This window comes from Ammospiza caudacuta, chromosome 5, assembly GCF_027887145.1.
Source record: "Ammospiza caudacuta isolate bAmmCau1 chromosome 5, bAmmCau1.pri, whole genome shotgun sequence".
NCBI classification, from domain to species: domain Eukaryota; kingdom Metazoa; phylum Chordata; class Aves; order Passeriformes; family Passerellidae; genus Ammospiza; species Ammospiza caudacuta.
This window is the reverse complement of record NC_080597.1, coordinates 14543930-14571241: the sequence shown is the minus strand read 5'-3', so window position 1 is coordinate 14571241 and position 27312 is coordinate 14543930. Positions and strand designations below refer to the sequence as shown.

Genomic DNA, 27312 nt, shown 5'->3' with positions numbered 1-27312 from the left:
TGGATCAATAAAGTTAATGAAATGCTGAAAAAGTGTGCAGGGGGAGTGGGGGGGAAGAGAGATGAGGAAGCAAAGCCTCATCTTTTTTAACACAGTGAGGGGCTATTACAAGGGAAGATGGACAGAGCATCATTTAAATGTCTTTGTGGCCAAGCTAAGAAGCTGCCAGACGTTATCATGGATGTGAAGCATTAGCACTGTAAAGGAATATAATGCTTTTCCTAGATGATCCACCACATCTTGCAATCCAAAGGTTGGAGGTGGCCTGCCCAGCCAACAGGTCGGGATTAATGCGTGCATTCCCCCCACTGACAGTGAACACTTGGGAACTTTGGCTCGGCCCACGGCTGGGTAAAAGGAATTGCCCTCATGCCAAAGATGCTGCTGTGTTTAGAATGAACCACTTCGGAAGGAAAAGTAGATAAAAAGTCAAGAGGGGCAGAGGGGAAGTTGGGAAAAAAAAAAAAAAAGAAAAATAAATCAACTGAAAAAAAAAGCCCAAAAGACACTTGCTCTTCTGGCTGGTAAAATAAAGCATCTTCTTTCTTAGGTAGCAGCTACCACAGACAGCAAGAGTAAACAAAACTAACATACAGAGATCCAACAAACACTTCTGACTAATAACAGAGGTGACAGATCAGCAAATCTCTTCTGCATTCAAAATGGTTCAATTGCTTCAGGGATCTTTTCCCACTTTGCCCTAAACCCCTTATTCTATTGCTTTGCAATCTAGTCAAGCCATAAAATCGCACACACAATTCCTTTCTTAAATCTAAAAAAGGGGTGTATGCACTAGTTCATAATACACAGACAAGTATACTCTACTTTGTTCCCACAAATGCAGGCTTACATTGATCTAGCTACTTTGTATGCTTTTATAAGCATTTAATATCACTGATACATAATCAAATAGCAATTACCAAATATATCGTGGGATTCCCTTCTGTAGAACATCACAGGCACCAAACGCTTTTTTTTTTTTCATTATTCAGTTTTTGTACTTTTTTTTTTTTTTGTTTTTCTTTATACCTAAAAGAGCTTTAAATATGTTCTATGTGGGAGCAGATTAAAAAAAAAATTCACTCTAAAAATAATAACAAAAATAAAGGGTCTGGGGGAGCAAGCGTGACTTGGCGTGCCGATGTCCTCACAGGTTGATGTCTCTCACATCTGTGGGAGTGCTGGCCTGGTCCAGTTCATCCACTGTCTTGGAGGGGTTGCTCTGCTGCTGCTGCTGCCGGACTTGCTGCAGGCTGTTCACAAGCACCGCCTCGATCTGTTCCTGACAAGCTTTAAGGCAGTCCTAGAATAAAGAAAGCAAATTGTTCTATTAGTAAAGATAAAGGTGGTTATTTTTTCATTACTGAGCTAGTAGAAGTTGGAAGAGCATCAGTCAGGTGTTTCCAAGAAGTGGCTGCTCTGACACAAATCAACCTTGAATTACTAGAGTTAATCACTGTGTACAAACCCCCTGGGTCAACCACTATTCATGCTGTATTTATTAGCCTCTAAATCTTAATATTTTATTGGTCTTTGATTGTAGAACCATTTAGGTTGGAAAAGACCTCTGAGATCATCCAGTCCAACTTTTGAGCAAATACCACCTTGACGACAGAGCACTGAGTGCCATGTCCCATAATTTTCTGAACATAAAACCAGTTCCCAGAGACCACTGCATTAAAAACTACAGAACATTCAGGGAAACAGCAGGGTACAGTACAGCAACATAAATATGGGAGCCTGTCCATTAGGAGTCCCACAATAAACATGAAATATAAATACAGAAATAAATGTGAAGGATTCACCCCATTTAAACCTGACACAATGAAGAAGATGACTATTAAAGTATTTACAGGATGTTCCACACTCTTGAAAATACACTGGAAGACCAAATAATGTGGTCATTTAACCAGAAAAAAATTGTGAGAAAACCTTGACAAACTCTGAGTTATAGGAGAAACTTAAAAATAAAACCCAAGCTGTGACTGCATGAACACAATGCCAGCCACGTTCATTGTGCTGGCACTGGGAGTATCAATCCAACACTGTGCAGGGGGACACGTGGTGCTTCAAGAAATGGCATTTTCTAAAGGCAGCCCTGAGGAGTCCTTCTGGAAAAAGCACTAATACTGTAAACTTCCTGTGGCCTCAGCCTGCCTAAGGGCTGGGTGTCTCCAAAAGTCTTCAGGGAATGGAGGAACACAAGGTTTGGCAGGAGGATTTTCACAGCACAGGGCTTTAACCAGAGCCCTCAGAGCATCTGGCTGGGGCGGTGAGACTGAGCATCACCATTCCCACTGTCAGGCAGGGGAGGTGAAGAACAGAATGCAGCACTGACCTCCATAGGGCTTCACAGGCACTTGTCATCCTACTTGGGAATACAACTGCAACAACTGAGGAGCTGGGCCCTGACCAATACACGCCTTTTTCTACACAGTACCTGGTTATTGGGGAGAATTTGAAATATTCATACATGGAGGACTGATTTGTCATCCCAGCTGGACTGGGCAAACACATCCAGTGAAGAGGATCGGCTCCGCTGGCCACGCTGACCACGTTTGTGATGGGCACAATTAGCTCCAGTGGGTAATGAACACCCATTTTTCTTGGCTACCAGCCAGCAGCTGCTAGCTGCAAAATCCTGTCCTCAGATAAAGAAAATCCCCCATTATCAGCTAGGGAGGGCTTTAGGTGCATTGTAAGCATTCACCTGTGTGTAAGAGGGCAACGACAACAAATCACTGTGTGGGTCAAGGCATTTTCAAGTGTGGGAGCACCAGTTTGGAGACTCTTGTAGCAGACAACACTCGTAATGTGCTTTTTTGGGTTGTAAGAACCTCTTCTTTTAAAGCAGTTTCAAAGTACTGTGTCCTTCTGAAAACAAGCCAGATTTTTTTTAAGCAGCTTCAGTCTGAAAAGCTTAATGAGGCAATTTCCTTGCAGGCAGGCTTGGGGAAGGAAGGGTGGTGACATGCGGAACATGTGGCTCGAGCATTTGGAGTCAGCTTTGTCTGTTCCTAAACACCCTCATATATGGTCATTTACACCATCACTGTACAAACTTCTGATGGGTAGTGTGATGATTCATTTCAGGTATGAAGAGGCTGAAATCTTCAGGTAACCCTATAGAGAAATGGGTCATTTCTGGTGTCTTTATTTTGTACATAAAATCTATAAAGTGGCCTCGACTGGAATTTTCACATGGATTTTGTTTCATATGGAAATCCCCAAGCCACTGTGTATTATTTCTCTGGTCTACACATTTTGAGCTTAAAACCACTGAATTCTTTAAAACAAAGAAAGCTACAGTAAAAATGACCAGCACACTGCATTCAGCATGAAATAGTTTTCCATAAAAGTGTTGCTATTTGCATACTAAAGCTCCTTGGATGTTAAATCTCTCAGGTAAAAGGAAAAAAACCCTAATTAAGAGTATCTTATCAGCCCAGCTGTCACAGCAGGATTAGGCCAAGTAAGTGGCTTTATTGTATAGATGATGGCATTGCTGGAACTTTCTGTCAATCCAAAGTTAAGGCACACAATATAAAAAACCTACTAAAAACCCATCAGGACAAACAACCTGGCCTTCCCATGACACATATTTTTAACCTCTCCAAGATTCATGGGGATTTGCTGCATATGTATATATTTTACTGGTGGATTTTCATTTTTCAAGTTCTAGATGGCTCTGACAACAGAGAATTAAATTTTTAGAACATATGAAAGAAAAAACCCATTAATTACATTATTTTCAACAAATCTTCCTTGAAAGAACACTGTAATGCACTGCAGTATGACCCCAGATTTTCCAATACAAGGACTAGGCTATTCCTTCAAAATACTGCAGGGCTTGCCTTTGTTGTTTTTATAAAAAACTTTTTAAAGTGTTTGTCACATGGATTAACTTCCCCATTCTTCTATATGGTCTAGTAGTTTTAATGATTAAAATAGTTCTGGTACTTTCCATTCCATAGTTTTATTTATACTTCAGCATGTAAAGAACTAAAAAGGCAATAAAAAGGCAATTAACTTTGGGGTTTCTTTTTTTTTTTTTCATTCTGAAACTCTTTCATCCCCAGGTGATTTTACTAGCACATTTGAAAAGTATTTGAAGGAGAAGAAAAGCTCTCCTGTGTCTGGTGAGGGGCAGCCTCATGGCTGTGATGGAAATGGTGGCAGTGAAAATAACTGGAAGGAGGAATCAGCAGCTCTATGGCATGAGCTACTTATTCAAGTCAATAATCATTAAAGATTTCAATTTCCATTCATGAAAATCTTGAAAGAAAGCACAAGCCCTAGGGAAGATTCTGCAGAATATTACACATAATTCACTTTCTTGAACTTTTCAACACTTCTGTGGTATATGTATGTCCTATACTGGCCCCCAGCTTTCAGCTTTAAACTGGCATTTATGGTTCATTGGCAAGCTATGAGGGAAGGCTTCCCACTCAACCCAACTCAACCAACAGGCTCTTGCTTTGCACTGCTCAAAATCCCAAAGCTGGGAATACTAAAAAAGCCTTCTGGCATTTTGTGTTAAAGGGTGGTTAGTTTTCCACATATTTATTAATTACTTCACAAATAAGTGTTAAGGCCCTCAATCTCTTCTTCTTTCTTAAAACTAACTGCAAAAAGAAAATCAGAAAAGGACATTTTTACGTGCAGGATCTGGTTTGATAAATGGAAAGGATGCTGGAGATACCCAAAATGACAGTACTGTTCATTGGTCATGTACACATTGCTTGGATAATCTAAGAAAGCAGCAATCAGACATGCATTAAAGAGTTGGATTTACATAAATTCCAGCGTGGAACATGTCATCTGTACTCCTACACACAAAAGCTGGCTGGATTCCTCCACTGGTTCACATTTAAGCCCCAATTCAGACCTCTCCAAAGCACATGCTTCATTGTTGACATAAACAGGGATTCCTTCCCAAAGTGGGGCCTTTGTGTGCTGAGTGCTGGCCTTTACCTCACTGACCTTCTCCAAAGCAAGAGCCTGGAAAGCTGCTGTGAGAATATCTTATCCATTTACTGTATTTCCAGTGATCTCACATCTCATGGATGCAGTTAAAAAACAGAACTATTTTCCCTCCTGAATGTATGTTTTTGCTACTGTAACAAAGAGCATCAATTACAGGTAAGTGTCTATGTTTCTTTTTCCAACTGGAAGTAAAGAAAATAGTAATTTGCTGTTCCAGAGGACACCTCATGTGGACAAACAAGGACATCTCATTCAAAAAACAAAACAAACAAAAAAACCCACAAGAAACTAATTAATGCCAGAGCTTCTCCACTTATTGTTGCCACATTATTGCAATAATGTAATAAATAAGGTGACTAACATTAAGAATCTGAAATATAGGGCATTTTTCTCTGCAATTTTTTGGTCTTTTCAGCAGTTTCAAGAGCGTCCTTTCTAGATTCAGTTCCACTGTTTGCTTCACCACTCAGTTTGCTGGCTTCCTGTTGCTGCTGTGGGTATTTCTCATTGCAAACAGGAGAGAACAATGCTTTCAGAACTGGGAGAAGAGAGAGTAAAGACAACACAACATTGGGCTTTACCAGCAGGGTGATGTAGGGGCAGATGCCATGATACTCCTTGCTCAGTGTGAGTTGGGATTTCTGGCAATCTCTACCACGTAATACTTTGAAGACATGAAAAGGTGAAAAGGTGTGGGATTTATGCTGTTATAACAAACACTCTTGAGTGTTTAGTGAAAAAGGGGTTTTCAAAAAGCTGGGAGGACCTGCCTGCATTACACAGAGCTGCAGGAGCTGAGCAGGGATTGATTCCCTGCCGGAGTGGCTGATCCTTGGGAGCTGTTCCTCAGGGGCCTGGCTCCCCTCAGCCACGGCTGCCAAGGGACCCGACGGAACTCCGCCATGAGCCCGCGGTGTCACTGCATCACCCCATTGTTGCTACACACGCACAGCACTCACTGGGGAACAAAAAGCTGAATGAAATGGAGCAGCTGCCAACTCAGGCAAAGACAACTTAGGAAACTATCTCATTCTTCCTTTCTCTGGGAGGCTATTTCGCCTGTTGTTTCCTTGCATACAAAATGCGGTCTGCAACAAATAAGGCAGGATAAGATACAGCAAGTCCTGTTTCTTGCTTCCAAAACCACAGGCCCTAGACACTACAAAAGAGAGGATAAATGGTGTATGTGCTCTAGGGACAACGTTCAAATGCGATCCATTCAAGATAGATTTCCAAGATTTTTTTACTGCAGCTCTGAATTCTTGAGCGTGGTGGTTCTTCACTTCCGTTTCTGTGCAGAAATCTGCAGATCTTTATGAGGGGATGTCTCTGATCTTGAGAATCAAAAAAAAAAATCCCGGCACTGACATATGTGGCACGTGTAAGTGGAGATATTTTAAATGCCATTTATTATGGATCCAGTCTTCAAAACAGCCCCACTCCACATTTTTAAGGGGTCACGGCCAGCTGCTTCGACAAGCCGTTAAAAAATGCTTGGTTCCTTCCTTTTTTTCCTACTTCAGGCCCTTAAATATGCTTTAGATTTTCCAAACCACTCAATATACACCAGTTACCATCTGGGAACAGACTTTTAGAGATGACTTCTGCCCACATACAGGCATTGGCTCTGCCTGAAAACCTCTCCCTGGCTGCTGATGCTGGAGAGACCAACTCCGCGTGTCATCCAGATGCAACCTGGATGGCTGCTCTTCCAGGAGGTGAGGGAATAAACTTACCCAAGAAAGGTCTCAAGCAAAGCACAATATTGATTGCAAGGTCTTGAAATGTGCCCTACCCATTCTGCTATCCTTCCTCACATCCCGTAATTGTGCACAGCGGGGATGCTCGTATCCTCCTCCAAAGCATCTGGCTCCACTAGGGACAGGATACTGCTCACACTGGAGTGCTGGTCTGGGATGCTATGGGAATTCCTGACTTCCTGAGTTGTTTCTTTTTCCTTTGCAATGACCCACCAAGAGATGCACAGGGAGCTCTGAGGCTTCCTGCCAGTAGGTCTGTTAACTCTTTGCTCACCAGCCTCTCCTCTGCAAGCAACCACAAAGGAAATGCTCCCAGCTCCTGGCAAGAGAACAGACTGGAAACTAAAATCCCCATCCTTCAGAGCTGTGTGAAGTTAGAGACAGAAGCACAGAACAGTTTGGGTTGAAACAGACCTTAAAAGTGACCTTGTTCCAGCCCCCTGCCATGGGCAGGGACACCTTGCTCTAGACCAGGTTGCTCAGAGTCTCATCCAACCTGGCTTTGAACACTTCCAAGGATACGCAGGACACAGCTTCTCTGGGAAACCTGTGCCAGGGCCTCAACACCCTCTCTAGTTCTAGTTCTAGTTCTAGTTCTAGTTCTAGTTCTAATTCTAATTCCAATTCCAATTCCAATTCCAATTCTAATTCCTTCCTAATATCCTATCTAAACCTGCTCCCTTTCTGTTTAAATCCATTCCCCCTTGTCCTGTTACTGCAGTTCCTAATGAGAAGTCCCTCTCCAGCTTTCCTGTAGCCCATTCAGATGCTGGAAGGTGCTCTGAGGTCTCCATACAACTTTCTCTTTTCCAAGCTGAACAACCCCAGCTCTGCCATGCTGTATCCACAGGGGAGCTGCTCCAGTTCCTTTTACCAATTCTGTGGCCTGCTCTGAACTTGCTCCAACAGTTCCATATGTTGGGGGCACCAGGACTGCATGCAATATTTTGGGTGGAGCCTCACAAGAAGAGAGGAGAGGGGGAGAAACCTCTACCTCAGCGGTGTGGGATTAGCTCTTAGTGGCTCTTAGAGGCAGCAGCAATCAGAGAAGGCAGCTCAGATGCACCACACAGAGCTACTTTCACTACCCTTTAAGCTGCAGAGCTTCTCCAAGAGCAGCTCCCTGCTCTTTATTCCGGTTGGTGGAAGGAGTAATGAAACCAGAGTTTGCCTGGCCCTGCTGTCACACTTTCTCCAGCCTGTGATTCATCCCTCACCTAACAGCCCAGGGCAGCTATTTACCAGAAATAACTGTTGTCCCTAAAATAACAGTCCAGGATGCCTTGAGCCCCATCTCAAGTCTAGGGCACTGCTCTGGATTCATGCAAGGATATCCAACACCAAGGTGTTTTTGAAAGAAACACTCGTGCTGGTTGTCTGCTTACCCAACAGCTAGGCTCTAAACTACATGCTGTTTATTAATAACGTATTTTTGGTATAATTCTTAGTGAAACATCCATTAAAAACATTAATTTTAGTTGTACATGCCAAACTCCAGTCTCAGTTACACTAATGTAAAGCTAAAATAAACCATGGATTTCAGCCTCCTGGTTAATGCTGCCATTTCCCAGCAAATAAACTGCACTCTTAAATTATCACTATAAAACAGTGAAAGTTCAGAAAAGCTCACTGCACTTTAGTTGCATCAGGGTTTCATTACCATTCTTCCTTTTCATCTGCTTGCAGCTTTGAAGCTGAGATTTTTCATGCTTCACCTCAGACAGTGACATTTTTTGAAAAGCCCACTGGAAAGTCCTATCATCTGTTTCCATGCTAAGCAATCACACGCTCCAGTACAAAAATGAAGCAGAAGCCCTGGCACCCTCTGGCTGGGAAGGACTCTGATGGTTCCTGTGGGCTACCAAGAGGCACAGGGGGCCAGAAGGATTTCCTCTGCAGAACTGTTCATTTCTGTGACTTCCCCACTTTTCTCCCACATGATGGTCCTAAAGACCAGGAACTCTCATTTCTCCTTCTTCCCTAAGCCCCCACTGGAAAACAAAATCATTCACACAGTGACAATGAATTAATTGTGCCACTGCAGGAACAGCTCTCAGGCACCAGAAATTCGGAAGTGAGAGAACTGAAGCTCTTCATTCAACTTTAATTAAGTCCCAGTGTAAAATGTATTACAATAGTCTTTACTCTTTACTAACACAGCCTTGGGCCAACTCTTACACAATCCAGACAGTAGGTTTTTTCCAACAATACATTTTACACATGAGGCTGGTATTACTACCTATTGCTAAGCCTGCCCCGTGCTTCTCTGAGACCCCATTTTCAGTTGCTTTTCTCTCTCTCAAGCTTTAGCATGTGGGATGAAATTTTCCAGTCCTGGCCCCTTTTGTAGTTTTTCAATGCAAAACCCACAGAGAAAATACCTAGCAAAATATTTCTCCCAAATTGAAACAGCAGGCTAATGAAAAATACACTATTTTGCCCAAACTAAAATATTTTGGCAACCTTTGCTTAGCCTGAGGCTTCAAAGCTTGCAGGGAGTTAAGGCTACCTCTGCCTCACAAAGGAAAACACCTTGAAAAAAATAACAGCACCTCTAATTTCTGCAAAGGCTTATATTTTTTAGCAATTAAATAATCCAGAAGCTCATTTTGTCACGAGTTTGTTCTGATTTAGGGGATGAGTGAGACCCTCCTCTATAGTTTGTGCTGCTTGGGCTGAGACCAGGAGCAAAGAGAAGGAAGCTGGTCTCTACCCAATGTTAAGAGACTCTTGAAAAGAAGACAGGAACAGTAAAATGTTAGGAGTTCTTTGTTATTTGGGAAGAGTATTAATTTTTTCTTCTGAAGGAATGTAGGCACAGTCAGATCTGGGAATATTTTCACCAAGATGGCAAAAACCACAGTTTTGACCAAAAAATCTTGCTAAACTTAAAAGAGAAGGTATGAAGGCATTTTCATTGAAAAATTAAAGCCCCATCCTCTAACCACTTAAGCAGTATTAAGATGTTTTTGTAGGTATTTTCATTCAGACTTAAACAATCTGGATAGAAAAGCACATTAGATAACATCTTTCCAAATTGCAAGATGCAGCAAAAAGGCCTTACAGGGCTTGCACACGATTCTCTCAGGCACAGAAGGTGTCCCTCCTCTCAGAGGCACCAAGGGGAGCAGAGGGATGGAGCAGCTCTGCTGGGAGGAAAGGCTGAGGGAATTGGGATTGTGCAGCCTGGAGAAGAGAAGGCTTTGGGGTGACCTCATTGTGGCCTTGCAGTGCCTGAAGGGAGCCCACAGGAAAGATGGAGAGAGACTCTGGGCAAGGGCCTGGAGTGACAGGACAAGGGGCAATGGCTTCACACTGACAGAGAGAAGGTTTAGATTGGATATGAGGAAGAAATTGTTCCCTGTGAGGGGGGTGAGGCCCTGGCACAGGGTGCCCAGAGAAGCTGTGGCTGCCCCTGGATCCCTGGCAGTGTCCAAGGCCAGGCTGGATGGGGCTCTGACCAACCTGGGATAGTGGAAGGTGTCCCTGCCTGTGGACAAATAAATTAATTAAATAGGAAACCCCAGAATTTGAAAATTAGGATCAATATGATTGTAAGAAAAAAAAAATCAAAATTCTCCCCTTTAAATTCTCCCCTTTTTAATCAAATCACAAACCCAAATCTTCATTTAACAGTGCTATCACAGATGTAATAATGCCACATATTTACTCTGTGAATCAAAAACAATAAATTAGCACATGCTACAGACAGCTTGAATTGTGCCTGTCTCACATCCTGCCTTGAAATTAGCTCATTATTCACTTCTTCCAAGCCAAGAATTTTTAGGTGATACCTGAAGAAGGGCCAAAAGAGCCATTTCAAGGTTGCAAGCACAGGACCAACAGCAGCACAACACCTCCTGATTTGCTTTATGCCCCAGGGAATGCTGCCTGCTCACCCCATCACCCAGGGCTCCTGAGGAGGCTCAGCCTGCTGAACCATCAGCCTGGGCAGGCAAAGCCTGAATAAAAACTGAATTCCAGGAAATCAATGAGCTTTGGAGACTCAACCTCCCTGCAGAAGCAACCCCCTCCTTTGCTCCACTCAGTCTTCAGGATCAGGCCCAGTTCTCCAGTTCACCCTGGGAAGTGAAAGGAGAAGAGGAATGTGGAACACTCACCACATCTGTGTTTGTGATCTTGGCCAGGAGGTCCGTGAGGCTGTCCCCATCATCGAGCTGAAGGCCACAGATGGCTGCTCCCACACTTCCAGTTGCTATCATTGATGGTGGGTACATGGCAAAGTTAAAATCTGCAAGAACAGATCTGGGAATTAGTCCAAGCTCAGACCAGAAAAGCTGCAAAACATCAGAGGCAAGCAACATAAAAAAACCACACCCAAGAATAAAACCCGGGGAAGTAGAAGAAAGGGAAAAGTGCCACTCTTTTTGGTCCCATGGAGCTCATTAGTCACACTGCTCATCACAAGCAGTCAAAGGAGGGGGAGCAGACCTGCAAATTAAAATGGAAATGCAGTTCAGTCTTTTATTTTCACTGATGCATAAAGTAAACCTGGACAATTTTTAATAGTCTTTCCTTAGTTTTAAAGAAAAGGAAAGAGAAGAAGGAGGCTTTCTGTAATTTATGTCAGAAATTTGGGTCCTGGTCACATTAGACCTCTCTGTATAACTAGAAAACTAACTGGAATAAGGTACCACAAAGGACCAAAATGAGATTTTTAGTCACGTCAATTTTTAAAGAGTTAATTAATTCCAGCATTTAAAGACCTGTCCGGGAAAGAGATTTTAATTAACGGTTCATCTTTACTACCTTAGCAATTAGGAAGTGAGAACACTTACAGCCCATAGCTATGAAATCAAAGAACAAAGATTGCATTTGTCATTACTACTATTTCTTAATAAACAAGCTGAAAATACACTTCAGAACTTCCCCTCACACATCTGTTAAATCAAAAGAGAAATTAAAATAAAATCCTGTGATCTTTATAAGACAATTTTATGGTTTATGATACTGCCACAGACACTGGTTTATCAGTACTAGTTTATCTTGCTAAATGCCAGCTCTCCCACATCTTGATATATTCCTAAAATAAAACTTGATTTGCAAGTTCTTTGGTTTAACAATAACTCATTGACAAACCTTTCTCTACCAATTTTCAGTATTAGCAAACGTTTCTCTACCAGTTTTCAGCTGGGGGAATTGGAGCAGAAGGAAGAGTAAACCAACGTAATACATAAAAAGAAATAAATTACAAGCAATACACTCCATCAATAGAAACAGATTACAGAAAACTGTCTTGCTGCAGATCCCAAATCCCCTCTGTTCACAAATTCTGTAACCCTGCTGATGTCTGTGTAACCACTGAGGTTTTAGACACATGGAGAGCTGTTCTCAGCCTCCCAAACTCAGAGCTGGCACATACTTCAATAGCTGTGGAGACAGCATGTTCTTCTCCAGGCTGCAATACATCCCTGGGATTGAAGCAGTCCAGTAAGAATGGCATTTGGGACATAGCATTCCCCCAGATGGACCAGAACGGGGCTGTTAGAAGTGGGGAGACAAAAGGAGGAGTTGAAACCCTGACACGGATTTCTCTGTCTCACAAAGCCACCAGGAGGTTCCCACCTGCAAGCTCAACACTGGATGCTGCTTCCTACCAGACATCACACTCTGACAGACACTTTTGAAGGGCAAATTCCCACTGGCTGAAGTAAGGGATATGGAATGCCATTATTATAAAAATAATAATTTATGCACTATTGTAATAGTAAGAACCCACTGTACAAAGGAAAGCTGACTCTTGGAAATTAAATTATAGTGCCCTGCATTAACAAGTGAGACAACAGGAGAACCCTGACTCCCAAATTCTCAGTGCAGGACACAGCCCTGAGTATGCTGATCTCAGCATATGGTGGGGGAACAGGAATTACACTTCCAGGATTGCACTTTCTGCCAGTCACCAGTGGTGTCCCCCAGGGCTCAGGGTTGGGCCAGTTCTCTTTGATAAATGACGTGGATGAGGGGATCAAGTGCACCCTCAGTCAGTTCTCAGGTGACACCAAGTTGGGCAGGAGTGTTGATTTCCTTGAGGACAGGAAGGCTCTGCAGAGGGATCTTGATGAGCCCAGGCCAGAGAGATGAGGTTCAACAAGGCCAAGTGCTGGGTCCTGGCCCTGGGCCACAGGAACCCCCAGCAGCTCCAGGCTGGGGAAGAGCCCAGCAGGAAAGGGCCTGGGCCTGCTGGCCCACAGTGCGTGCCCAGGTGTGCGAGAAGGCCAATGGCTGCTGGGCTTGGCCAGCAGGAGCAGGGCAGTGACTGTGCCCCTGCCACATGTGGGCACTGGGGAGGCCTCACCCCAAGGGCTGTGTCCAGTGCTGGGCCTGGCACTGCAGGATGGACACTGAGGCGCCAGAGCATGCCCAGAGGGGGGAACGGAGCTGGGCAAGGGGCTGGAGCACAAGTCTGATGAGGAGCGGCTGAGCAAGCTGGGGGTGTTTAACCTGGAGGAAAAGGAGGCTCAGGGGAGCTCTATTGCTCTTCACACCTCCCTGACAGGAGGGTGCGGCCAGCTGGGGGCCAGGCTCTGCTCCCAGGGAACAAGGGACAGGACAAGATGAAGCAGCCTCAAGTGCCAGGAGAGGTTTAGATTGGATATTAGGAAAAATCTCTTCAGGATGATCAGGCATTGGACCAGCTGCCCAAGGAAGCGGTGGAGTAACCATCCCTGGAAATGTTCAAAACACATGCATGGCACTTGGAGTCATTGTTTAGTCGTGAACACAGCAGTGCTGGGTTAGGGTTGGAGTCCATGGTCTTAGAGGTCTTTTCCAAGCTTAATAATTCTATGATCAAAACCATATTCATGTTTCCTCACATGGATTTATACAAACACACATAAGGGATAACCACACCCCTAAGTTGGGAAGCAACTTCCATTTTTGATCTTGGACATACCAAACCATCTCTCACTTATGCATAGGAACTACAGGTAGCAACTGATTTTCCATAATTTTCCTCTCCTTGTCCTGAGTTTCAGGCAGGATGTATTAAAAACATGGTGCAGGGAAGTGCTGTGTCCAGGCAGAATGGGCTGAGCAAAGGCCACAGCTCCACCTGCCCTCTGAAATTCCTTGCCTCGCATCACGACCTCCACGTTATTTGAACACTGGTGTTCTCGTGGCTGGTTTTAGATCCACTCCCAGAAACTGTCTTCCTAGGAAGCTGAATAAAGAGGCACAGTGTCCCTGCCAACTAGCACTGCTGTAGGTCTACTTCCACGTGGGGTCACATGCGAACATTTCTATGCCCAATAACCTTGTTAGCTCCCTTAATGTCATTCATAATGCAAATGAGACAGCGAGCGAATGGCCAGAGGCCCAGAGTGACTAAAGCTCAGCATCCAGAAAGTCTTACATTGCCTCTAGCTCTAAACTAACTTCCCTCCATAACAAGCACCATAAACTTGGCTATCAAAGCTACACATGCCCAGTCTTTGTTGTACAACAGGCAGCGATTTGTATCACTGGCTTCTATTTTTAGCATATTAATTAACTACTGCAACTGGTGAGGCAAGTGTCTCCAACTGGAGAGTGTGGCACCATTGTCTGAAGTCATCACCTCATCTCGAGCTATTGAAAATCATGGCAGTGACCCTCCTGCTGATATGAATTTAACCTGACATGCCCACAAAGGAATGGGGGGTGGTGCACCAATTTTGTGCACATGGTTCTCCACATCACCCTGGACCCTATTAGTGTGGAAAGAGCTCATTGAAAGAAAAGAAGCCACATTGTGCTGGGCCACCTAGAGGGTTGAATAGAAAAGGCTGAGGAAAAGAGCAGGCAGCGCAATAAAGGCCATAATTAACATATTTCCATATTCAAGCAAAGCAATAACTACGTGAAATGTTTGTCAAGGTGCAATGAAAGCATAAATATTAAGTACGTATCTGAGGGGATGCAGAACTGCCCCCCCAGTCTCTTAGATTCCATTAAGAAATTCAAAACAAGCTTTTTACGTGTTATTTTCAATTACAAACCTCTATCTCTACTTCTACTATGACAACAAGACAAGCCTCACCATCCTCACTCTGTTTTCACCCAGGTAAAACTTTCCTCCCTCCAAATTAGGTCAAAAATTTGCCCTGAGATTAAAGAAAAATTAATTAAAAAAAAAAAAAAAAAAAAAAAAAAAAAAAGTGGGGCACACAGAGAGAACCTAAAAATGTGAGCTGAAACATATGCATTTACAGCAAATTCTCGTAGGAGATGATGAAACCTGAACTACAGGGGAAATTTTATACAAAGCACTTCTTACTGGGCACATGGAATTTTATAAATAGCACTTCTCCCCGGACATCTGAAGCAAGGCTATGGGCAAAATCCTTCTGTGTGCAAACTTGACTAACACGTACCCAGAGCCTGCATCTAAAGCATGGCTCTGACTCTAACTCTGTTGTGATTTATAGGTTTATAGTTGGACTCGATGATCTCAGAGGTCTTTTCCAACCTAATTGATTCTGTGATTATGCCATTCCATGGGAAAAGTACAAAGGAGTCTCATTATAAGTTAGAGAAGCAGTGCCACAGCGCGTGTCCATGAGAATCTGAGCACATGAACACCTCAAGGGAAGACACTGTGTTGTTAGAAAGCAAAACTTGTTTTACTTTCTATTCCCAGGCAATATACACAAGAAACCATCCCATCCCCATTTTAATATCACCTATTTCCCAAACAACCTCAAAAACAAGTGACCAGCCCTGCACAACCCCACTGACTTCAGCACTGGAAATTAAAAAGGCAGTGCAAGGAACAGCACCCTTTGGAACACAGCCACCTGTGGACCAGCCAGCCAGAGTCACCAAGCAAATTCAGGGTACCCTGAATCTGCCCCCCACTTTCAGCCTGGAGCTGACACAGCCAGGGCACGAGGAGGTTTTTCTGCCAGTGGAGCACATGTAATCCACGCCGAGGTTCCAGGGCTACGAGCACCGCGGCTGAGCTGTTTTGCTGGCTCTCTCCCAATCCAGTGGTCTTCACTGCCTTCAAGCCAGGAAAATGCAAGGCTGACAGTCAGTCCAAAGCAGAAGGGAACTGCAGGAAGGAACCCAGAGAGGTCCTGCAAGGGGAAGCCTTAACTTGCAGCCAACAAATAAAACCGTCGGAAGGAGAAGAGCACTGACAAATACACAGGCTGAACATGCTCAGTGTGTCAAAGTCAGATGGGGGAACTCTATCTACTTAAAATTACCCATTTCATTGATCTGGCTGCTAGTTGGGCTTTTTTTCAGCAGCCAATATTCATCTCTGTAATTTGATAGATATTTATTTACAGATTTGGAAACTGCTGTCATAAGGAAGGTAATTCTTCCCATGATGGGGGGAAAAAAGGGAGGAAAAAAAGTTATGTTACCTCCATCAGAAAAGCAAGTACTGATACATTAAAATCATGTAGATAATAGTCACAGCCAGCCTCAGACTTCACCCAGCCAATGCCTGTACTATGAAGACAAGCATGGATCTATATTTAACCATCTAAGTTTAAAAGAAAAGTCTAAGATAAACAATGGAAGTAGTGAATTTAATTCTTGTCTGCTTTGATCCAAATGCAATTCCAGGGCCAGTGTGGTGCTATTTTTTTTTCTAACACATTTGCTTGTATCTGCAGTGACCATATTTTTCTCTTTCTCTTGCATTTCTCCAAGACACTGCAAATTTTCCTCATGTTAACTGTTTTTACTTTTAAAGGCAAAACCAGATGACTTCAGCCCTTCAAAGCAAACACAAAACTTTCAAGTAAACCTGGATGCAGAAGTGCTTCCATCCTTTGAGGAGGTGGGAGGGCAGACATCTAATTCTGTTCCTCCCTTAAAGCAAGCAGCATTTGGCCTTTATACAAATGGGTCTGAAGTATCCTAAATGTTAATGCTTTATCACATCACAAGAGAGGTAAAGGCAGGGAAACACACTGAACAACCTACGCAAAGCAGAGGAGCACTCACAACAATATGCTCATTAGTTGATGGTAAATACTATTTCTGAACAACTGTTTGCACTGGTTTTTATCTGCACTTATTTTACAGCTTCCTAACCAAGGATCAGGATGATGTTAGTGTTTGAACCACCAAAAGGTCAGATCTGCACCTGGTAGAAAGGAGGGCAGCTCTCCTGGCAGCTGCAGAGTGATGCCAGCTTGTATCAGCACATGCTCTCTTTATTTCTTTCCACCTCCTCTTGCCAGGCTTGACTGGTCACGAAACATTCCCGAGGGCCTGACCACTTGCTGATGGCACTTCCTTGGTTCTTGTGGCTCCACTGGCTGGAAAGCTCAAGATACTGATATGAGCTGGAACAAGCAAGAGCTTCTTCTTTTGTCTAGCAATAAATTAGTGCAAATTATTCTTTCTTCTGCTATGCAAGAATATCCTGCAAGCACTGCCACTTTGCAAGATGTATTTTTATTTCTTAAGACATTTACATAATGAAGTCTCTACAGGCTTCATTCTTCCCCTCTGCAAAGAACAGGTCCCAAATAAAACTTGTATCACACTTTCCAGGCTCCAGTAACTTATACTGGATGAAAAGGGGATGCAGAGCAGAATTGCCCAGCAGGAATGCTGAGGAGCAAACAGGCCTCATTCTGTGTGGTCACCCCATAGACCTCTACCAGGACTGCAGACCTCATCTTGCAGTCTTCGCTCAGACAACACTCCCATTGACTTCCACAGAACTTCTGTCTGAAGAAGGATGCAGGATTTGGCCCAGAAGTTAAAAAAAGCCTTCTCAGCTTTCAAGTGTAGATGATTAATGTCCCAGAAACAGTGGGCAGAGGTTTGGCACACTGTATGAAACTGACTTAAAGCTGACATTTTGCCGCTCTTTCTCAGCCTCTGTGCTGACACAAGCCTGAGGCCTGAGACGCTGGATCCACCATGGGCACATCCCACCTGCCACAGGACTCAGCTGAGGCATAGAAATGACCTTGCAAAGGACTGAGTCCAGGCTTTTACACAAGCTGCCTTCTATCTCTGCAAGTCTGCAAAGGCATCTGCTTCCAAGTTTTGGTTGCCACTCAGCTAAAATCCTGGGAAGCTCCTCACAGAGATGAGTGTCTCCATTACAGCTCCTCTTTCTGAAAGCCTGTCATGCACAGGCCACCCTCCCTCAAAAACCATTCCCTTACAGGCTCTCACATAAAAAGGGGTACCCTGCACCAAAACTGTGGCATGTACAGGCTCTGAGGAGAATGCAACACAAGGAAGCAGTTGTGCATCTGAGATTCTGAAGAGGATACAAGAAAAGAAATGATGAGCACACCCAAGGGTAAGGAAATAATGCCCAGGTCTCTCTCCAGCAGCCGCGTGGCAGGCTCTGCACACACCTCTGCAACACTGCCTTCTCCCACTCCTTCCAGCAGTGATTCCCTGGCTTGGAGCTCAGCACAGGCGACTGGCCAACCCCTGAGAGAACACTTCCAAGCTGTGCAGCACTGTGCAAAGAGACAGAGGAACAAAGGATGCAGAGCAGTAAAGAGATGGAGGTGTGGGCAGGGTGGAAAAGCAACACAATCCCAGTAAGCAAAACAAGGATGATCTCCATTGGGCTCACAGCTGAACAGGAACATCCCATGCTGAAGAATCCCAGAATCATTAGGGCTGGAAGGGACCTCTGGAGATCACCCAGTCCACACCCCTGCCAAGGCAGGGTCCCCTGGAGCAGGTGACACAGGAGCACATCCAGGTGGGTTTGGAATCTCTCAAGAGAGGGAGGCTCCAGGCCCTCCCTGGGCAGCTGCCACCCTCAATGTATAGAAATTCTTCCTCACACTGAGGTGGAACTTTTGTTTTAGTTTATGGCCACTGCTCCTCATCCTGTCGCTAAAAAAGAGCCTGGCACCATCCTCTGACAACCTCTTTGAGATATTTATAAACATTAATGCAATCCCCTCTCAGCCTTCTCTTCTCCAGACTAACCAAGCCCAGCTCCCTCAGTCCTCCCTCATAAGAGAGAAGCCATAAGCACCACTTAGAGGCCCCCCAAATGCATCCTCTCAGTGCCTTGAAAATCCAGAAGCGATCTGAAGATTTTGGCTTGCACAGGGAGCCACCAGTGGGATGAGAAAACAATGACATGGTGACAGATCAGGCCATGCCAGTGCATAGTGCCCATCTGTGCACTCTTACTGCACAGTGAACAAGGCAGCTGGAGGAAAATGCCACTTCCATGCCCTCCTAATGGAAGAGAAGACTCCTGAAACCTTTGTGAGTGCAGAGCAATGAAAGAGAGAACTTTATTCAGGAGGACACACAAACTTCTGTCCTGCTCAGCAGCCGTATGCTCCGATGGGACCAAGGGCAAAGAGGGAAACATTCCAGTTCCAGTCATGCTCATGTGAATCATTAATCACTGCAAGGACTGGGGAGAGGCCGTGGGTTTATATCCATGCAGCTTGGTTCAGGAACTGGGCTCAAAATAATGGCACAGAAACAGAGAGAGTACCAAAGTGACCAAACATGACTGAAAGGAATATGCAGAAGAATGGAATATCACCTCCTTTTGGGGAATGTTCAGATGGAAAGGAGAACAGTGATGAGTATCACTGTGATCCTACACATCCAGTAACTGTTCATGGCTGCTTCCCTCTTCATTTGCTGACACTAAGTGCTGCAGGACTGAGATCAAAGCCAGCTCTGTACACGCAGGGAACACCTGGGAATTTCTGGTAAAATGTTGTTGCTGGGAAATTAAATGGAGCAGTTGCTGAAGAAGATCTAAGGCTGGGGGAGAAAAGTTCAAAATACGCCAGATTTTGTATGATACTTTAAAGTAAAGCTGAGAAAGCTGTGCTGAGATGAATCAGGAAATAGAAAGAGATTCACTGCTGTGCTCCAGACCAGAGCTGTTAGCCAGGCAGCCAGGTCAGCTCTGGGAATAGTAAAGAGTCAAACTCAGCCTAAAAACACACATGGGGAGCAAGGGAAGAGGGAGCCACATGTCAGAGGAGGTCCTATTGCTGAAAGGAGGCAAATGGGGAAATGAAACACCAGGCTTAGCCTGAGCTGGCAGAGAGCAGCAGCTCTGAGGGAAAAAAAGAAGAAACAGAGTGGCTGATGAGAGCTCTGCAACAAACAGGACAAGGAAAGGAAATGACAACTGAATATGGAAGGGAAGTCTGACAAAAAGGGGCTTTTCTTCAAAGAGTGGCAGTGAAAGGGAAATTTTGTAGTAAGAACAACATTTCCACAATGGAAATTGAGGTAGCAGTTCCCAGGTAATGTGGGAATGTGGTACTGAGTGCCTGAGTAAGATCTCTGCTTTCAAAATGAAAAAGTGTTGTGGGTCCTCCTCAAAACTACACAGTGGTCTGTGGACAATGGCATGAGAAGAAAAGAAAATCTCCAGCCAGCACCACAGTGCCCTCACTTTTGGGAAGCCCTGTACTCAAAAATTATGTCTTCCACTTTTAAGGGAAGAAACTTTAATTTCTTGTCTCTTTAAACTCTACACAAAGGACCTCATTTCATGCATTGGAGACATATAACATGACAGGCAGATCACATGGGGGACACACACGAGGGAACTGCATGACTGGGCTGAAGGCTGGGGGGCACTGCTCTGGATCTCAGTAAAAGGACTTCTAGAGCATGGAGCTAACCACCAAATAATTCATGGAGTGGAAAGAAGCCATGGACTTTGGAGACTCTTTCAGGGACCACAGTCTTGCAATGGTTTGGTTATATGGAAAACTTTAAGGGCAAAGGATTAATGGACCAGAATTTGAGATATTAAATCATAAAGAAATTCCAGGGCTCTCAAGAAAATGATGTGCTGGATAAAAAAGCAAACAAACCAAAACACTACTGGAGGAAGTGAAAGCAACAAAAGAGTGGGAAGATTGTCTGGTTTGGAAGGCAACATGGAGCTGTATTGGAGTTTGATAGCAGAGGGCATGAAGATCCAGGGAAATGTCCACGGGAAAGACCATCTTTTTCATATCACACAAGGCAGAACAGTGAATGCATCCTAAGTAAGGGGAGAAGGCAAAGAAATCACCAAGAGTGATCCTGCAGAATTTGAGCAATATTTCTATTAAGTCCTGTGGTCTTTGGTCTGAAAAGGATCATGGAGCAGTGGGAAAAGAAGGGAAGGTCTGAGCATCATGGCAACCAAAAAGTCAATTACCGTAACACAGTCCACATACAAATCTCTAAAACAGATGAACTGAGGTAGGAAGAATTGGCCAAGATTGTAAAAGCAGTCACTACACCTTATATACAAGAAGCAGACATTCAAACCCAAAAGTTGCACCCCGTTTTCCCTTCCCCTCTGCAAATGCACAGGCAGAACAGTTCCTATCACAAAGGACTAGGTACATCAAACTGGTGAATTCAGACACTGAGCCATCCACTACTTGATAATGACTCTGGAAAACATTGCATGCTGTTTATCTAGTTCAGGTCCAGCTTCTAAAATGTAGTCTTACCATTAACCCTTCAGATGAAAATTCAGAGTACACTAATTTTGTAAAAGTAACTGAGGGAAGAAAAACCCAAACACCAAAATAACACACAAACAAAAACCAGTGTTTTGCAGACAGATCAAAATTAAAAAGCCTCTCTTCCACAGAGGCAATTATTCTCACAGAAATCTTTAGAAACTGTGCTCAGCCTTGTGACAAAAAGGGAGTGCAATGCTTCCCTACAAAGCATGGTAGTTTCACTGCTTTCTTGGGGTGAAGATAGGAAAGAATCCCAATTTTTTTTTAAAAAATAATTACCTTTTAAACTGTCATTCCCTGTGCTTCAGGGATGTGGCAGTACCACATAAATGGTAAAATACACAATTTTGCCTTTCATCTAGACAGAGTCCAGTTAATGAAAAGTTTATGAACACATTCATGCAATGCATTAGCTCAAGACATTTTGGGCAAATGTGCCATAACAGCTTCTGTATTTGGAGCTCTCCTTACAAAGGATCTGTGGCTCTCTAAAAGAAGCAGTAAATGGGCAAAATAAAACCCAGGATGCTCTAATCCAGCCTTACAAGACTTCACTGCAAAAGCACCACACATGTCAGCTGCACTATGGGTCACTACTACAAGAATTTTGCCCAATGCACAGTTTTGGGGCCTGATTCACAACACCCTTTGCAAACAGTCCCATGGGATTTAGCTCCTCTTCTCACATCATGTAAGGATGGAAGGGATGAAGCACCATCAGGAACCAATCTGCCCTTCCAACCACACCATGGGCAGCAGCAGCAGCCAGAGCAGCTGAGCCTACCTGTGGCACAAAGGGCGATGAAGGTTTGTGCATGCTTCCGGATCAAAAGCAACTTGTCTTTAGGGAGAGGCACCTTCCTTAGGATGTGTTCAATGAAATCGTGTGGGGTGACGGCTGCAAGGTTCCACTTCAACTTCCCCAGCACCACCAGCTCCCACTCCTGCAGAGGGTGGACAGGGAGAGCACAAGAGAAGAAAAGCCATTAGCAAGCCTGTGAAAAACCTCTGCTTATTTCTTATTATAACTTTATCACTGCTAAATTTGTTTTGCTCAAACCCTTTTTTCCATATGCCTCTACTGCTTTGAAGTTGTTGACTTTATATTCTTTTTTTTTTTGAACACCAGAAATGTCAGGCTCTACTGAAAATAATGAGACCTGGCAGCTCCTGCCAAGGGTTTTTTTTGTTTGTTTGTTTGTTGTTTTGTTTTGTTTTGTTTTATCCAGTGCTGAATGCCCACCCAGAAAGTTTAGACTGCAATTAGATATTGCCAAGGTCACTGTGGTCCTTTCCTAGTAACTTCTTTTAAATGGCTATAGTCCTTACTTTATAGCCATTTAAAGCCCTAGGGACAGCCATGCACAAAAATAACCTAGATATACATTCCTTTTCTCAAAACTGGAGAAGTTGGCTTGATGGCATTGCCTCCCAAAACTGTACTCCAAAGGTCCTGCAGATAAATCTGATGGTGCTTAAACTACTCCAGGAGAGGCTCTGCAGAAAGGAAACACACACAACACAGCCAAGAAGTAGCCTGTGTAAATTATCTGCCAGTAAATCATGTAGGAGCCATTCCCAGATTCTTTGCACGCCCAAAACTCCCACTGCAATCAAAGGAAAGCTTGGGCGTGTACGTAACTACCGGCCATTCCCTGAAATGGGATTCCATGTGCAAACAGCACCCAGATCCAGCCATGGGGTGCATGACCTGCATGTTTCAACATTTAAACTGAGTTCTGAACACCTCACAGTGCCCCACAGAGTGAGCAAAGCTCAGGCCTCCAGCTCACATTTGTCTCATCCGTCAACTATTAGCTATTAACTAAATTCCACGCACTGATTCCCGAGTCCTGATGATGCCTGATGCTGATGGAGCCCAGCGTGGTGGGGAGCCCCAGCTGAGCTGACAGAGCTGGCAAGTCAGGAACAAAAAAAAGTCCTTTAATTTTGCAGCCGCGGAGACGTCAACCAGTGTTGCTGAGAAACCATAAACATGGACCCCACAATGCCATTTCTGCAGTCCTTTCCCTGAATAGATGCCCACTTTAACAGCAAGTTACTTTCCTACGGACATTCCTGCTGGATTATGACAGAGCCCTCCATGCTCTGAGAAATCTCACGGATATGCAAAAGGCCGCAGAAACCAGACGGGATTTTTGAATTTCTCAAGAAAACCTGAAAAATGTTGGAACGTAACGATGATTGTGTGAACTCAAGGCCAGCTCTTCCCAGCATTACTGATGTGACAGGTTTTGAGAGAGAACAGTCAACCCAGAGGACCAAATACAAGGAAGCACTTTAAACACATGCTTAAATCCACGTGGCACAAGAAGGTTAGGGATGTTGCTCTGCATAATTGCACGTGGGGACCACGGCACTTCCCCCGCCCCTCTGTGCCACCAAGGGGACTGACACCTCGTGGCCCTGACAGCCAGGCAGGATTTGAGGGCAAGGCTCTTTAACTCTGTGGAAGCACGAGCTATCAACCCCAGCCCCACCCCGGGGGGAATTCCCAGTGATTCATAGGAAAAATTCTTTAACAACTCAGATGGCCATTTCTCTGACCTAGCATCCATATCACCAAGAGGCCCTGGTGCACATCCAGTGCTCCACATCATGATGTATACGTCACTTATTTCATTCAGTAATTATCAAATTGTTTCACTTCCTTTGCATCTGAACTGAGAGGAGCAGCAGACGTTAGGTGATTTGACTGAGCCTTATCACACAGGATGGCTCAGGCTGGAAGGGACCACAGTGGTGCATCTGGTGCCACCTCCCTGCTCCGGCAGGGCCATCCCAGAGCACAGGACACAAGACTTTGGCCAGACAATTCTGGAATATCCCCAGTGAGGGAGACTCCACACCCTCTCTGGACAATCTGTTCAGGGCTCGGTCACTGCCCAGGGAAGAAGTTCTTCCTCGTGTTTAGCTGGAACTCCCTGGGCATCAGGGGGTGCCGCTGCCTCTCGGGCACGGCCGAGCATCCCGGGCCCCCCTCGAGCATCCCGGGCCCCCCGGCCCGGCCCCGGCCCCGCACCGCCGCGTGTCTGCCGCCAGGTGGCGCCGCCGCGCCGCCCGCCCGCGCACGTGCGCCCGGCGAGGTCCCCCGTGGGGACACCGTGGGGACACGGCGGGGACACAACCGGGACACGGCAGGGACGGACCCACCCCCGGCACCGCCAGCCCCAGAACCCCCGGCAGCGGCCGGAGCGCCGCACGGCACTGCCAGGCGGCTTCGGAGGACAGCGATGTCCCCGCGGGTGTCCCCCGCCCTCAGCGCTGGCCCCCGAGAGTTTGTGACCGTTCAGAAAGGCGGGAAAAGCGTGGGTTTTTCTAAAAGGCAGGGGCTGGGTGGCGAAGTGCTGGGTGCTGTGCCAGAGGGAGAAAGGTGCTGTGCCGGAGAGGAGGGAGGAATTGGGGCTGCTTACCAGCAGCTCTTGGGGTTTGATGGAATTGTCCGTGTATATGCACAGCTTCTCGGCTGTGAGGGGGATTGTCTCTTTCAGCTTGGAGGCCAGGAACATGCACACCGCCCCCAGCAGCTGCAGATGGCACTTCCGAGTGGGCACCACAGCTAAGAATCTGTCCAAGTAATTCATGGCCAGAGGGAAAACTTCTTCTTCGCACTTCTGCTCTTCGCAGACCTGCAAGTGAGGAGCGTGGGGAAGGAACGATGGGGCAGTCCAGGGGGACACGGGAGTGGGAAGCAAGAAAGAGACAAGAAGGAAAAGATAAATAAATGAGTGAACCCACCAAACAGACCACTACTTCCCTTGCTTTTGCTCCTATTTTTGTTTCCCGGGGAGCTAAATTTTGGGGGAGGGGGAGATCTGTGGAGAGGCTGGGAAGGCTGTCAATCGGCTTTCACATTCCTTTAGTTCATTCAGTAAGAAATGAATTCAAGACACTGTGTGGGAGAGCCGAAAAGCCCCATCCAGCAGCAAGAGAGCAGCCTCAGATTTTTTTTTTTTTTTTTTCCTTTGCGACCCAATTTTTCTTTTTTATTTCGTCATATTTTCAAAAAATCGATAAAAAATATCAAAACTTCCCCGGCGGTCCCGGTTTTGGGGCTGGTGGCATCCCGGGACGATCCCCTATCGTTTCCGACAATTGTAAAAATTCCCCCGCCGGGTGTCCCCCAGCCCTGCGCCCCCAATCCCGCGTTGTGGGGGAAGGACGGGAGACATAGCAAGGGCGAGGTGGGGTGGAGAGAGCCCGAGCCGCCTGGATCCTTTTAGCAGGCAGCAAGGAGCAAAATTCTTTTAAAAATTTACAAAAAATCGGAGCCGCGGAGAAAAAGCACAAATCGCACATGAAAACTAAGCGGGGAGTCTGGGCTTTCCAGCCCACGGAGTTTAACTCCCGAAAGGTCCCCCCCAAAGGAGATCCGAAGGGGCAAAGGATGGCTGGTGGGGCCAGCGCAAGGCAGCGAGTCTGCGGGGCTGCGGGCCCGCTGCCGCTGCGCCTGAAGCCTCGGGGCGAACGGGGGGCTCAGCGCCGGCCCCACGGCCCCGACACACCGGGAGTCCCGTTCCGCGGGGCCGGGGGGCACCCCCGAGCCCCCTGGGAAGCAGCGGGGGCAGCCGCGCTCGGCGCCTGCGAGCAGAGTCCGCATGCAGCGCAACATGGCGAGAAGAAGGCACGTCCTCCCCACTGCATACGTGGGCACGGAACCCTCGCCGGGCACAACGCGGGGCACACGGGGCACCCCCCGACCCTCGCCCTGCCCCGCGTGCTGCTCCTTTTTCCCAGGAATGCCTCAATCACAAGCGTTCCCGGAGGCGGATTTTCTTTGCTTTTAATTGCAAATGACTTTTCCAACTCTCCCCCCCCACCACCACCACGCCGCGTTTCCTCCCCTCCTGCACCCCGCTCCCGGAGCCCCCCGGAAGGGGCGACGTCCCCCCCGGGCTGTCGGTGTCCCCCGCGCCCCTTTCCGCACCGGCTGGGCTCCGGACGGGGACAAGGAGCAGAGGGGATCGACAAGAAGAAGGCACCCGGTGACCAGAAGAGCGAGGGGCTGCAAGGGGAGAGGGGCCGGGGTGCTGCCCGCGGCCGCTCTGCCTCACCCCCTCCGAGGGGCCGGGGTGTACGAACCTCCAGCATCCAAGTGGCCACCATCCTCCTCATGAAGGGCTGGATGTCCTTCTGGACGCACTTGAAGTAGGAGCATTGAGGCAGATACCTTTCCTCTATGGTTAGTAAGTTGTGCAAAACGCGGTCATCGTAGAGCAAGTTCGGGTCAGGCAGAGCTCTCCTCATGGGATCCACCTCGCAGCACAGCAGCTCCATGTTTCCAAAGAGATCTCCCTCTTTCTCTGATGGGAAAGGTTTTTTCCTTTTTTTTTTCTTTTTTTTTTTTTTTTTTTTTTTTTTTGAGGGGGGGAAGGGGGTGGGGATAGGAGAGGGGTAAAGGAGGAGGGGTAGGTGGGTGGGAGGAAGACGGCAGGGCTTTCCAGCTCGCTCCTGCCTCCCTTGAAACTTGTCCCTGCCTCTCTTGATTTCTAGCCTAAAGTTGAAGCGAAGTGACGCAACTCGCCAGGGCAGGCAGTTCTCTCTCTTGTTATTATGGAGAACAGCAGCTGGTCAGACGTAACATCAAACGCTCTCTTTTTTTTTTTTTTCCCCTCTCTATAAGCTAACAAGGAACCAGGAGGCCCTCGTATAGGGACACACAGACACAAATGACAGCTTCTCTTTTGCTTCCTTCCAGCAACCAAATTAAACCCGTTCCACACTTGCCTTCTGAGGGACCCCGTCCCGATCAATTTCCCTCTCCTTCTCTTATTGCAAGGAACTGTGGGCGCCCCTCGGTACCCACCCAGACGATGGGGGCGAAGTATGAAATGCCCTGGCATAGCAGGGTGCCAGATCCATGTCTCGCTCTCCCTGCTCCGGCACCTCCTTAAACCTGCAGCCGGAGGGGGACGGAGCTCCCCGCTAACAGCAAACCCCCCAAAAAGCACTTGAGGGGTGGGGGTTCCGCGGCGTCTTCGGGGCGAAATCTCACAACCACCCCGCTACTTCCTCCGGCACACATTCGTGGTTCGAGCAGGCGAACCGTCTTAGCGTTGCATGGCCACACTGATATAACTTTCTAG

The 27312-nt window shown here is 46.0% G+C and overlaps 1 protein-coding gene across 1 annotated transcript; it reads right to left on the bottom strand.

Moving 5' to 3' along the window:
* Window positions 1–513: 513 nt before the first annotated feature.
* Window positions 514–26560, bottom strand: CCND2 (cyclin D2). The gene is made up of 5 exons (XM_058804825.1): window positions 26309–26560; window positions 24640–24855; window positions 21990–22149; window positions 10868–10998; window positions 514–1303 (listed from the first exon to the last, which is right to left on the bottom strand). Exons 1-5 carry the CDS (start codon window positions 26501–26503, stop codon window positions 1148–1150), a joined length of 858 nt encoding a protein of 285 aa, XP_058660808.1. The 5' UTR covers window positions 26504–26560; the 3' UTR covers window positions 514–1147.
* Between the last annotated feature and the right edge of the window lie 752 nt (window positions 26561–27312).

Bases quoted from the DNA above. Each gene is read 5' to 3' on its own strand.
- CCND2 (XM_058804825.1), bottom strand. From the start codon at position 26,503: ATGGAGCTGCTGTGCTGCGAGGTGGATCCCATGAGGAGAGCTCTGCCT. The intron at 24,856-26,308 runs GTTCGTACACCC...CCTCACTTGCAG, and splicing joins TGGCCACTTGGATGCTGGAG to GTCTGCGAAGAGCAGAAGTG. The intron at 10,999-21,989 runs GTAGGCTCAGCT...CTGTTCTTGCAG, and splicing joins CATCGCCCTTTGTGCCACAG to ATTTTAACTTTGCCATGTAC.